The following is a 12,905-nucleotide window of genomic DNA, read 5'->3' as shown; positions in this document are numbered from 1 at the left end:
AACAAACTGAAACTAGATATCATACCATTAGACATTTATCTTGGGAATGTAATTATGGAAACAATTAACTAAGATCATTTCCCCTAATCATCACAATTTTAAGATATGGATATTTGAATTCTTTTTGAAAACATAGATAATTTCATCATATTTGTATATTCATGACGTATAATGCTATGGATTCTTTGATAAAATAATTGATTATTCAGTATTTATGCTTTAAAGTGTGTGTTAGCTCAAATTTAATAGAAAATAAAATATCCATGATACTTACTGTTGAACAGCAGGTATATATGTATCTTTGACTAAGCTCCTTATTATTAGTCATTAGACTTAAATTGGGCCTTCCTGGTGGCTCAGTGGTAGTAAAAAAAAAAATCCCGCCTGCCAATGCAGGAGACGTGGGTTTGATCCCTGGGTTGGGAAAATCCCCTGGAGGAGGAAATGGCAACCCACTCCAGTATTCTTGCTTGGGAAATCCCATGGACAGAGGAGCCTAGCAGGCAATAGTCCATGGGGTTGCAAAAGAGTCAGACACAACTGAGTGACTAACACTTTCATTTCTTACAACCTATTATTATTTTGACTGATTTGAAATATGTTTGTCATGTTTATAAAAAATTGAGATCACATAACAGAACTGTTTATTTTAATCAGATTTATATAGTATGTTTTAAGCTATGTATTATTTTTTTTCAGTATTCATGATTCCATAACTAGTAAATATAAATACTAGATAGAACCCCAAATTTCTGTTTTCAGACTCTGTTCTCTTTGCAGACTACCACTGCTATTTAATTAACAAAGAAGGTTTATGTAGAATTAACATAGATTTCCTTCAGAAGTTTTTCTAATTGCTTTTCCTTTTGATTATTTAAAGTTTATTAGCCAAAGATGTTTTTCTGGAAATGAAATTTACTACTTTAATGTTTTCAGTAAATATTTTTATCAAAGTGATGATTTTTACTATGAAAGTAACTTCTTAACCTTTTTGTATGAAAGTTTACAAAACTTACGTGATTTCGAAAGTAAATCTATGTTAACACTTACAAACATTCTTTTTGATTGAAGGACATTAGCTGGTAGATGGAATTATTTTCATGTAGGTTTGAAACCACTTATCAAATTGTAAAAGTAGTTATGTTTGTTGACCCACTAATACCATTTCTACATATTCATCCTTACAGAATGATTTTTTTGGTGTGTCTTGAAAATAGTCTTTGCAACATTATTTGTAGTATGGAAATATTCAAAATAATCTAGATGTTCTCTGAAAGAATTACTTAGATTGTGCATATCTATTTGATGGAATTTGATTCAGTCAGCAAAAATGATCACTGTGGACACTAGTAAAATGGCAAAAAAGAATGTTTACATACATCAGCAAGCAATAACATATCACCAGGTAATAACCATACTCTAATTACAACTATTTGAAAAATACATTCGTGCAGAAGATTAGATGCAAATAGCAAAGAGGACCATAACATTGTTAGGATTTTCAAATTTAATCTTCTTTGTTGCAAATTCTCTATATGGTAAATTGTGCAACTTCTTATCCTGATTTGAGTTGGATGGTTAAATTTGTTGAAATTTTGTCTGTCAACTAGAATTTGCAAATGCAGTACCAGACTAAGATATTTCTTTGAGGGAGCAGCACACCCTACAGTTTCTCGAGTTTATCAGAGAAACCAGGCCAAACTCATATTCATCAGTCAAGAAACAGATCTCATTTTATTTTTAATGAAAAATTTTATTTAGAAATGAGATGTATTGATTATTAGAGAAAAATCTGTGTGAAAAGCTCTGGGAGGTTTGTTCTGTTCAGATAGGTCTTCAGCAAGCCAGATGTACATCTAAAGCTTGGCAACATTCTCTAGGCCCCCTGGCCTTGTGGCTCGCACCAGTACAAGTTTACACAAGAGATTTTCTGTTTCTTCTTTATATTTTTTCAAAGGCAAGAATAATTGGAGAAAAGCTATTTCAGTGTATTTCTTCTGTTCTGTTTCTCTTGTCAGGAGAAACATTAAGCTGGATTTAAAAAAAAAAAGTGAAACAGTCACTTTAGGACAAGATTCTAAGCTGACTGCGAGTTATCAACTCTGCTTAAGTGTTTTTTAGAATTCTCCCTAAATGAATCCTGCAAGACTGTAAAGAGTACAAAATTGTACTAAACCAGTTATTAACTTATACAAAAGACACATACTAACTTATACAAAACACACATATACACATGTATAAAGCAAATGGACAGGGACCAGAAGAGGTCTTAGAATGACCATCTTTATGCAACCTGATGGTAAGTTCATATTCCTAAAAATAAAAAGAACATTGAGACAGACAGAGAAATAAAAAGTCAAAATCAGCCCAGCATTCAGGTTTTATTTTGGGGGACTGTTGCTCAAATTTCTGGCACAAACACTGGTGTAATTGCTTTTGGAAAATAACAAATCTTTGATTTTAGTAGTTATTCAGGCTCCTGCAGATAGACTACCTTTAGATGTTATTTCTTGTCATTGTGGCAGAGTAAGAGAAATTGGAAAAGAGTGTTGGTTCAGCTGCCGGCAGATTCTTTGTGAGCATATTCGAGAAAGCAAAAATTACCGAAAAGCTAACAGCAGTAGTGTCCGAACAACAGTTTCCTGTTGAATGAGGCTGAATTGACATAGATTTTTTTAAACAGAAAAGTGGCCTTTTTGCTTATGCATAAGTTTTACATATATACATGAAAAGTTTTTATCCGTATTTAATCCGTATTTAAAATCTCCTCGTATTTTGAGAAGTCTAATTTAGTAAGTGGGGATTTGTGGTTTAGAAAGCGGCACAGCTTGATTGCATGCCCAGTGAGAGTGGAGGACAAGAATTCCGGATAACAGCGTAACCACGTTTGCTTTTCAAATTATAAACTCCTCAATATCCTTTCAATATCCTTGTTTTCTTCTATTCAAGAAGATAAATGTAATGATTAAAAAAAGGAGCATCTTTTGTAACTTTCTAAGTCATCTTTTACTCCTAATATTTCTCGGAGTATTTTGCACAGAGTAATTATTTAATACTTTTTTAAAATTATATAAATTGAAGTGATGAGTAGAGTTGACTCGGCTATGTAGATAAGATGCATTGCTTTAGCTTGAGGTTTCTAAAAAGTACAAGATGCTCTTTTTTTAACATGTAGCATGATACAAATTATAGAGGCCTTTTTAAAAGGAATCATTTTCCTCAATAATGGGATATGGATATAAAAGGGAGAAACGCCTAGAATTGAATGTAATCATTTTATGTACTTAAATCCAAGAAAATCTTTGTTTTTTAAACCATAGCAGAGTTCGCCTTTTTTTTTTCTTCATGAATTCCAAAATAGAGTGTTCAGGGACTGTATCTGCTCAGTTTGTAAAAGATTTGTGAAAAACAAAAAGGAAACATCCTTAAAGCATGAAGTAACAAGAGCATAAAAATATCACAAGGACTTTTTGTGTTTAGGTGGCCCTCTTGTGGTAAAAAGGTCAAACTTTCCTGAATGAAAGTGCTGGCAACTTTTTGAAAAGAGCTATAAAGTGTGTGCTCAGTCGTATCCAACACTTTGCAACCCCATGGACTGTAGCCCAACAGGCTCCTCTGTCCATGGAATTTTCCAGGCAAGGATACGGGAGTGGGTTGCCACTTCCTACTCCACGGGATCTTCCTGACCCACGGATTAAACCCACATCTCCTGAATTGGCAGGCAGATTCTTTACCACTGTGCCACCTGGGAAATCCCCAACAACCTTTAATAGTAAGAGGTCTGAATCAAGCAAATGGGTGAAAAATAATCCATTTTCACCTTTTCTCCAGGGACCCCATCCAAAATTAATAGATATAAAACAAACAAATGACAAAAACGAATCCTTTGCATCTGCTTTACATTACTACCTGGTGAATCTCTAATGATCAAAAATATAGCTCTTAGAAACATTTTATAAAAAAGCTATCATTTTACTTTTTACACTTTGACTTTTAAATTATTTCTGATTAGCGTAAAATTTGCAAAAATAGAACTGAATTCCTACATCTCCTTCACCCAGCTTACCTAAATATTGACAGCTTACATAACCATGTTACCGCTTACAAAACCAGAAAATTAGCATTGATATGCTGCTATTAACCAATCTACAGACCTTAATCAAATTTCACCCATTGTGCTCCCAATATCCTTCCTCTGAATCAGGATCCTTCAGTCTATAACAGTATCTCAGTCTTTCTTTGTCTTTCATGACCTTGACACTTTGGGAGAGTACTGATGAGTCATTTTGTAAAACATCCTACCGTTTTAGTTTGTTTAATGTATTGTCATGATTAAATTCAGGTTATGCATTCTCAGCAATAATACAACAAATGTGATGTTGTAACCTTTTTTAAGTGCATCATATCAGTAAATATGTGGTATCATTATGTCTTTATTACTGGTGATATTAACTTTGTTTGGTTAAGTGGGTGTCTATAGAGTTCTTCACTACAGAGTTACTGTTTCCTCCTTAGTAATGAGTAAGTGTGGCCTTCCATGATGGCTCAGCAGTAAAGAATCCACCTACAATGTAGGAGTTGCAGGTTCAGTTCCTGGGTTGGGAAAATCCCCTGGAGAAGGAAATGGCAACCTACTCCAATACTCTTGTCTGGAGAGTCCCATGGGCAGAGGAGCCTGGTGAGCTACAGTCCATGGGGTCACAAAAGAGTCAGAAACAACTAAGTGATTGAACAACAACAATAAATAAGTATATCAACTTTATTTAAATTAGATGTTTTACCATAGTTAGTATCTTAAGTGCGTTTTCTTCCTAATGGACATTTTATTGAAATGGGGCTGTAATTAGTATACTACAATTTCCCTGTAGCTCAAATGGTAAAGAATATGCCTGTGAGGAAGGAGACCAGAGTTCAATCCCTGGGTCGGGAAGTTTCTCTGGAGGAGGCAATGGCAATCCATTCCAGTATTCTTGCCTGGAGAATTCCATGGACAGAGAAGCCTGGCAGGCTACAGCCCATGGGGTTGCAAAGAGTCAGACACAACTGAGTGACTAACACACACACACAGTTTTCAAGTTATTTTGTGGTTCCTTTGCAAATTCTTTCCCCCTTTCACCTGTAGCCTTCTGTCACCACTCTTGCACTTTAAATCTTGAGAAAGTTTCTACTTGTCCATATTGACTGACCTTCGTGCACTTTATGACCCCATAGGTATGTCGAGAGTACCAGCGAGGCAATTGCAACAGAGGAGAAAATGATTGTCGGTTTGCCCATCCTGCTGACAGCACAATGATTGACACCAATGACAACACAGTCACCGTGTGTATGGATTACATCAAAGGGAGATGCTCTCGGGAAAAGTGCAAATACTTCCATCCTCCCGCACATCTGCAAGCCAAGATCAAGGCTGCCCAATACCAGGTCAACCAGGCTGCCGCAGCACAGGCTGCAGCCACTGCAGCTGCCATGGTGAGTAGAGACCTTAGCTCAGTCCTTGTTAACGGTCACAAAACAGTGAACAGCTGTATCTGACAACAAGCTATTCATTTATTAACCTTTAAAAATTTTTTTTTTTTTTTTTGCTGAAGATATGTTTGTTCAGGTATCCCAGACAATACATAATGAAGTGACCATTCAGAGAAGTGAGGGTAACTCCTCAAATGGTTCAGATTGCTCCTACCCTCGGCCTAATTTTTAATACTCTGTCTTACTCTGGATGTAGGGTTTCTGAAATTTCTGCTTTGTACAGAACACCTGTCTCCTTTTCGGTTTAACGATACTGCCATTTCTGATCCTCTTATTTCTGTGTGCTATCTAATCAGCCATTGTTTTCCTTCGGTGTGTTCTTCTGCACATCAAGGCTCTTCTCTACATTTATCTTGCTTTAACCATAACAAAATCTGAAACTATTTAGGAGAATTGCTTCAACAAAACTGTTTTAAGAATTCAATACACGATGTTGAGCAGTTTGCTTATCTAGATTCTCTTGAACTATATTGTGGCATAAACAGAACTGTAAAACCAGAGAAGTTTGCCTATGCCATTACATAGAAAGGAGAAAGCAGTACTGAAGGAAGAGTTAGAAATGGATCATTTAGAACGATACTAAACTATATAATGAAGGTAAATTTTAACGTGATCTAATAGCTGATTTTAATGAGTCCATTTTTGTTCTTTGCTTAGCTGTTTTAATGTTGTCCTTTTTTTTTTTACATAAATATATGACTTAATTGTTAAATTATTCATGAAAAAGAACACTGTGTGGTATTTCGTAGCACAGTCAAATAGTTACGGAGAGGTCTTTTCTGTGTTTGTTTATGGATACTTGAGCAAAAATACAGAAGGCAGACTCTCTCCTCTTCTCTTCCTTCCACTCTTCTTTTTTTTTTTTTTTTTTTCTGTTAGAGTATCTTGTTTGTAATTAACTACGAAGAGGAGTTATCCTCCCAATAACAACTCAGTAGTGCCTTTATTGTGCATGCTTAGTCTTGTTATTCGTTGTATATGGCATTCCGATGATTTGTTTTTTTATTTGTTTTTTCTCACCTACCCAAAAATGCACTGCTGCCCCCATGATGCACCTCTGCTTGCTGTTTATGTTAATGCGCTTGAACCCCACTGGCCCATTGCCATCATGTGCTCGCTGCCTGCTAATTAAGACTCAGTCGGCTGTCAAATCACTGAAGCGACCCCTCGAGGCAACCTTTGACCTGGTACTATGACCTTTCACCTTTTAGCTTGGCATGTAGCTTTATTGTAGATACAAGTTTTTTTTTTTTTTTTAATCAATTTAAATATATATATTCCTTTTTCTGTTATAAAGTTGTAAAGTACAATGAAAACTGAGTGTGGTTTCCTGACAAAATTAGTGGAAAGACTGTAAACAAGTCCCTGGACAGATGTGGTACAATGAAAGAATCCAAAAACCCAGCAGCCCACATTCAGTTTAACTACATTGTAGAATGTTCTAATGAAGTATTTGAAGGACATTAAAAATGTATTTTTGGACTGTATATTTATGTACCTGTTTGGTTAGCATGGCTTTAGTGATAGAATTATTGACTTTTTAATATTTATAGTTCAGTGTTTTAAGAAAAAAAAAAAACTTGCATGCTCTGGGACATGTGCATGTTTAGGTAGATGTGGGGAGGGGGGCAGAGTGGGACTGGGTTTATTTTACCAGTTTCGGTCACTTCGTACAATTAACTATTAACATTGCTTATACTTGTCAATCCTCATGGAGCTCGCAGTGCAGCTTTTCTTCTTTTCCCAAATCAACGGCTTCTCCCAGAAAGCCTGAAGCATTATGGGACTTAAAACACTTTAACACATTATAACATGTGCTCTCATACTAGTGGGATTGTTTTTCTCCAAGACAAAAATAATGCTTCCTTTAAAGCTTTTATCTTGCTTTTTTTTTTTCCCTTTAAATTTTTGTTTATTGGATGTTTTTTTCCTCGGGTAGTTAAGTGCTCTGCTGCTTGCTTGCTCATGCTTCCTAACAATTTTAGCCTTCAACTGATTTTTCTTTTTTCTTTTTCTCTTTTTACTGGTATTTGTTTTTTATACTCACTCACTAAACAGGGAATTCCTCAAGCTGTACTTCCCCCATTACCAAAGAGGCCTGCTCTTGAAAAAACCAACGGTGCCACAGCAGTCTTTAACACTGGTATTTTCCAATACCAACAGGCTCTAGCCAACATGCAGTTACAGCAGCATACAGCATTTCTCCCACCAGGTAAGGCGTTTGAGTCTGTTAATAAATAAATCTGATAATGCATGTAGATTTCTGTCGGTAGAGCAGATAAGCCACGCCCCTAGTCGTTTTTAGCCATAGAGCAGGTGGAAGGTAAGATGAAAAGTTATCTCAGGTCTCTCCTATGATTTTCCTTAAAAATTAAGAGTTTTAGGTTGATGAAAAATGGATGAGAAGTCAGTGATATTTTGTATATTTATTTGTATTTGTGTAATTTGAAATGAAATAGAGTTCTCTTTTTTTTTTTTTCTCTTTCCTCAACACCGTTATGTGTCTGTCAAGCTATTTTATGACCCTTTCCTGCTGTAAGACCCCTTTGCCTTCATGATTCCAGAGTTCATTTGAATTATATGAAATGACACTTCAGTTTTGATTTTTATTTTTCAGCCTGTTTGTTTTCAAGGTGGAGAATAAAAAACTGACTCTGTTCCAATCTTATTGGTACCAATCAGTATACATCACTTAAAGCTGTTGCTCCTGAGCTTATATTGAAGTAGCCCTAAGTACCTGGTGAAGTTTACATGTATAAGTGAGTTACACATTTCTGGTTTCAGTTGATTTCAACGTAGTAACATAAACATACTCTAGAACTATACACAAAGATTTACAATTTAAAAACATAATCAGTCACTTAATTACCTGGAAATTTATTACTTTTACTTACTCTTCATTTGCTTCAGACAATACATATTACATTCCTTATAATCTAGAATTCAAGTAACCAGAGACTCTAATCTTATTTTCCTCTTCATCTCTTAATCTTTCTTAAAAATTGCCTTGTGTTAAGAGATTCAGTTAATAAAATAATTTTATTAATTAAATTGATTAATTTATGGTTAGGTGTGTATGTCAAAGATCCAGACCCATTAGTATGTTATACTATGCTAACAGTATTTATAGTACATTAGGTTCAAAATACCATGAGGAAATGTGATAATTTATTTTTTAATAGTGAGAATAAATTATATTCTCATTAGGTTTTACTGCCAAGTACAGCTTTTTATACAGTGCCTCTTTGAAAACTAGCCATCCATGTGTAGAATATGTAGTAACATTCAATGAACTAGAATAGAATATTCCACTAATTGAAATAGCCTGCCCTAGCACCACAGATAAAGTTATATTTGAACTCATGAAATAGTATCTATCAAGTTGAAGTTTGTCCATTTTAGAATAGAAATTAAGTCATTTGATCTTTGGGTATTTGTTGTACTCTGAAGGAAAAGTCACATTTCTTTTAAGTTTTATAAAATTAAAAATTTTTTCTCAACATATGTATGTTTTCAGAGATTTCCAGAAATAATTTTTTTTGCTTTAGTATAAATTTCCATTCCCCTGGATTTATGCTGTCTCCAACAAATAATCTATCAATTTTTCTATAGTCAGATCACTAGACAAAGTTTCAAGGAATTGTAGGTAACTACTGTGATCTTTTTGAAGAAATTAACAACTATTTTTGTCAGTTTATTTCACTGAATGAAACATTACTACTAGAAATGACAGTTTCTCTATTTAAAAATCTAAAAGTGAAAACAAATTTAACTTCTTCCATGTATTACTTAAAGAAACCTAAAATAATCTCTTTTATCAAGTGGATTTTGCATCATTTTCTCCAACAACATTCACATGACTGAAGACTTTTCTAAATAAGTATAATCATTAATTGTATGACATGTATGACTCTGATTTATGACCATAGTCTCTCTATGGAATGGATTTTAGTCTGTGGATAGGATAGAGCAAAAGATGTGAGATAAAATTCAACTCAGGGAAAACCAATAAATACCTTTATAAATCAGAGTCATACTTACTTCTCTGTCTAGAAACTAAGCATTGTTAAATAAAATGTGCCACAATATATTGGAACATGTGTACACCCGTGGCGGATTCATGTTGATGTATGGCAAAACCAATACAATATTGTAAAGTAATTAGCCTCCAATTAAAATTAAAAAAAAAGAAATATGCTGAAATTTTTAAGATTTGTTTGCATTTTTTATGATAAATTTGCATCAGAAATATTTTTTTATATTTGTAGTCAATATGTAATTATTGCAATAGTAATATCAAATAAGGTTTATTTGTAACCCAGTTTTAAAGAGCTTGCAGGTTAACTTTTAGTCATCACATAGAAGTAAGTAGTACCTCCTTCATTCCTTCAGAGTATTTTTAATCTCATATGTACTTATGTGCCACAGTGACATTAAAAAGTTATAATGGATAGCCCATCTATACTCCTGCCAAACCACTTTATTATACAGCTGGGAAGGAAAGAAATCTAATGTAGAAAATATATAAAAACCCAAATGCCTTAAAAGCCAGGCAGGAAATATGAACAAGTGAAGCAAGAAGTAAATTTGAAGCTATGGGGTCTGGGAGGTGCAGGAGAGCTTAGGCCTAGTCTGAAGGGGACAGTCGGTGTTCAGACTTAGCCTTTTGTTGCCTTAGAAGATTATCTGCCCTGTAGGTTGTACCTGTTGTGCGCTGGACACCCTTTGTGGCTCCATATATGTCATAGTCTTTGTGACTATGGGTGGTTGTGTCTGTGCCTCTCAGGGTTGGTTGTATTCAACTCAAAGTGATGGCTCTGGTGTCCAGTATTGCTAGATCTTATGATGTATTTCCCAGATACTCTGGACTTTTGAACAGTTATATGTGAAATCTGTCCATTTTTAAACATTGTCAATTAATTTTTGAGAACTACAGAAAATCTATCCTACCATAAATTCATGTGTCATCTCATGGGATAGGGAGGAAAAGGAAATTCATTTTCCAAAGTCTAGGTTATTCTGCAGACCTATAGATGAATTCTGTGATCAGAGCATCCTATCTAACCACAATATTATAATTCGGAAGTTATATTTGAAGACTTTATTGGAACTGATTAGAGAAAGAAAGACATTTATTTTTTGCAGTTTATAGTTTTTGAATTCTGTAGTCTGTTGCTTCAGTAATAACATCAGGGATATATAGGTCTATTTCATTGACATTACAGTGAAGCATGGTTGACTAAATCTTTGGAGCAGGTAACTGTATACAGAACAGGTTGCTAGCAAAAGATCAGGATTCCATGACAAGCCACCTAACTAGTAAAGAAAAATTAGTATATACCATAACTTTTAAGAACAAACTTAGACTTATGTGGCCTTTACTCATCTATCCATCAATCCATCCATGCATCCATCCATGTATGCATTCATCTGTCCATTTATCCATCCATCCTTCTAACCATCTATTCTTTCTGTTCCTACCTCCTTATCTTCCTCTTTTTCTTCTTTCCTTCCCTGTTTTCCATCCACCTATCCTTCTTCCTGGGCTTCCCAGGTGGTGCCAGTGGTAAAGGACCTGCTTGCCAATGCAGGAGACAAAAGAGATGCGGGTTCGATCCCTGGGTCAGGAAGATTCCCCTGGAGGAGGCCATAGCGACTCATTCCAGTATTCTTGCCTGGAGAATCTCATGGACAGAGGAGCCTGGCGGGCTACAGTCCATGGGGTTACAATGAGTCTGACACAACTGAAACGACTTAGCACCGCACATCCTTCTAACTCACTTGTTCATCCGTCTTTCTTTTCATTCAGTCAACTACATCCCACTGCATCTCCCATCCCACTACCACCCCTCCCAAGAAAGTTTTCTAGCCTTTTACTTTTATACCCTCCATCTCATTTAAAGATAAATATAAGTAATTTGGACCATGTTCACACTGAAGAAATTTTTATTTTTTTAGATGTATAGTCCATTTTTTTTTACCTTCACCTGTTAAGACTAAATTTGCTATTCATACAGAGTATACGTAATCTAATGTCTACTTATGTTGTAGGTATAAATTTCACGAAATAACACTTATATTTACATCAGTTTTGTTTTCCTGAATTTATATTAAGTCCAATTCTAAACTTCAGTTACAGTATTGGATAGATGTATCAGGCACCACTGAAATTCCAGGATTCCCATCCTCACATCTCCTCTTCTTTCCCACCTCTACTCGAATGGTGATCCTGTGCCGTCCAGTAGTCTCAGACAGGTTACCCAGTCTCCATTCTTCAGTCAACACTGGCCATTACTGATGTAATCATTGTCCATGCTTAGAAGATCCCTTGAAGGCAGGTGCTCCAGGGCTTCTGTGCCTGCCTTGGGTACCAGCATCCTTGCCTACGCTCCTTAGCCTCCCATGCAGCCCATTCCCTGGAAAGCCTGCTTCTGGCAGCACTTCTGTGAAAGAACACACCACCAGCCCAATTACCGAGGGGTCCTGCACGCTTCTCGCCTTCTCTTCAGAGTCTGGAAGAATTTTTTTCTCTCTGCTTTCCTTCACCATTTTTGCCCACTTGCCATCTGCAAAAGCATACTTCTCTTCCTAGCATATTGCCCTCAGTCATTGTAGGCTTATGATTTTTAAAAACCTAAAAATAAGTTTGCTTTCAACAGCTTCAGCTTCACCTTGAGCAAACACTCCTAGAAAGAAGGAAACAGAAGTCCAGAAAACTTTCCTAAGGGTTTGGAATAAGAGGAGAGATGCAGGGGATGGGGTTGCTTTTACAGAAAGAAAAGAAAACAAAACTTTCAATTATCATTTTTATATGATTAATGAAGTTAATAAAGATGGTTTATTTGAACCTTAGCATAATGATTATAAATCTGGCTTGGAAGTTTAAATACAGTCTACCATAAGTTATACTTTAATTTTTTCATATATAAAAAGGAGATAATACTGGTGATTATTTCATAAAGTTATGTGTAAGTTAGTTTTAAGCATAATTTGATAAAACATCTTCTTAAAGCGCTTTTACAGACAGGTCTAAGAATTTGGAATAAAGCCAGGAATGTAGTAAGCACTGTTTTTTTGTTGTTTCCTGAACTCAGTAGAGACACAAAATATAATTCAATAGATTATAAAAATAAATTATATGAAGCTGTTGCTTCTTTAGACATCAGTTTTAAGAATAATTCAATTTATTGTGAACTTTTAGTTCTAAATGATATAGAGTATTTTTAGAAGGCTTTAAATCAGCTTTTTACTCCTATCATAATACACCTAAATAGGCTTGAATTACCACATGTAAAACCTCCAACAAAATCTCTATAGTTCTTTTCCTCTCTACTTTTTTCCCTTCTCCTTGAACTGATTTGAACTACACATACATCTCA

At 35.1% G+C, this 12,905-nt stretch overlaps 1 protein-coding gene across 28 annotated transcripts in view; it reads left to right on the top strand.

Annotated features, from left to right (window-relative positions):
• MBNL1 (muscleblind like splicing regulator 1) overlaps window positions 1-12,905 on the top strand; it is a 222,293-nt gene that overhangs the window by 196,952 nt on the left and 12,436 nt on the right. For 15 of the 28 annotated variants that reach the window (XM_027543281.1, XM_027543262.1, XM_027543337.1 and 12 more), the window contains 3 exons: window positions 5,212-5,469; window positions 6,660-6,713; window positions 7,585-7,738. In XM_027543281.1, the coding sequence (XP_027399082.1) occupies window positions 5,212-5,469; window positions 6,660-6,713; window positions 7,585-7,738 (466 nt within the window). Of the gene's footprint in view, window positions 1-5,211; window positions 5,470-6,659; window positions 6,714-7,584; window positions 7,739-8,038; window positions 9,547-12,905 lie in introns of those variants that run through there. The other 13 variants (XM_027543424.1, XM_027543432.1, XM_027543320.1 and 10 more) reach the window with 4 other exon arrangements.

The sequence above is a fragment of the Bos indicus x Bos taurus genome, chromosome 1 (assembly GCF_003369695.1).
Source record: "Bos indicus x Bos taurus breed Angus x Brahman F1 hybrid chromosome 1, Bos_hybrid_MaternalHap_v2.0, whole genome shotgun sequence".
NCBI lineage: Eukaryota > Metazoa > Chordata > Mammalia > Artiodactyla > Bovidae > Bos > Bos indicus x Bos taurus.
This window is presented reverse-complemented; position numbering and strand designations above follow the sequence as displayed.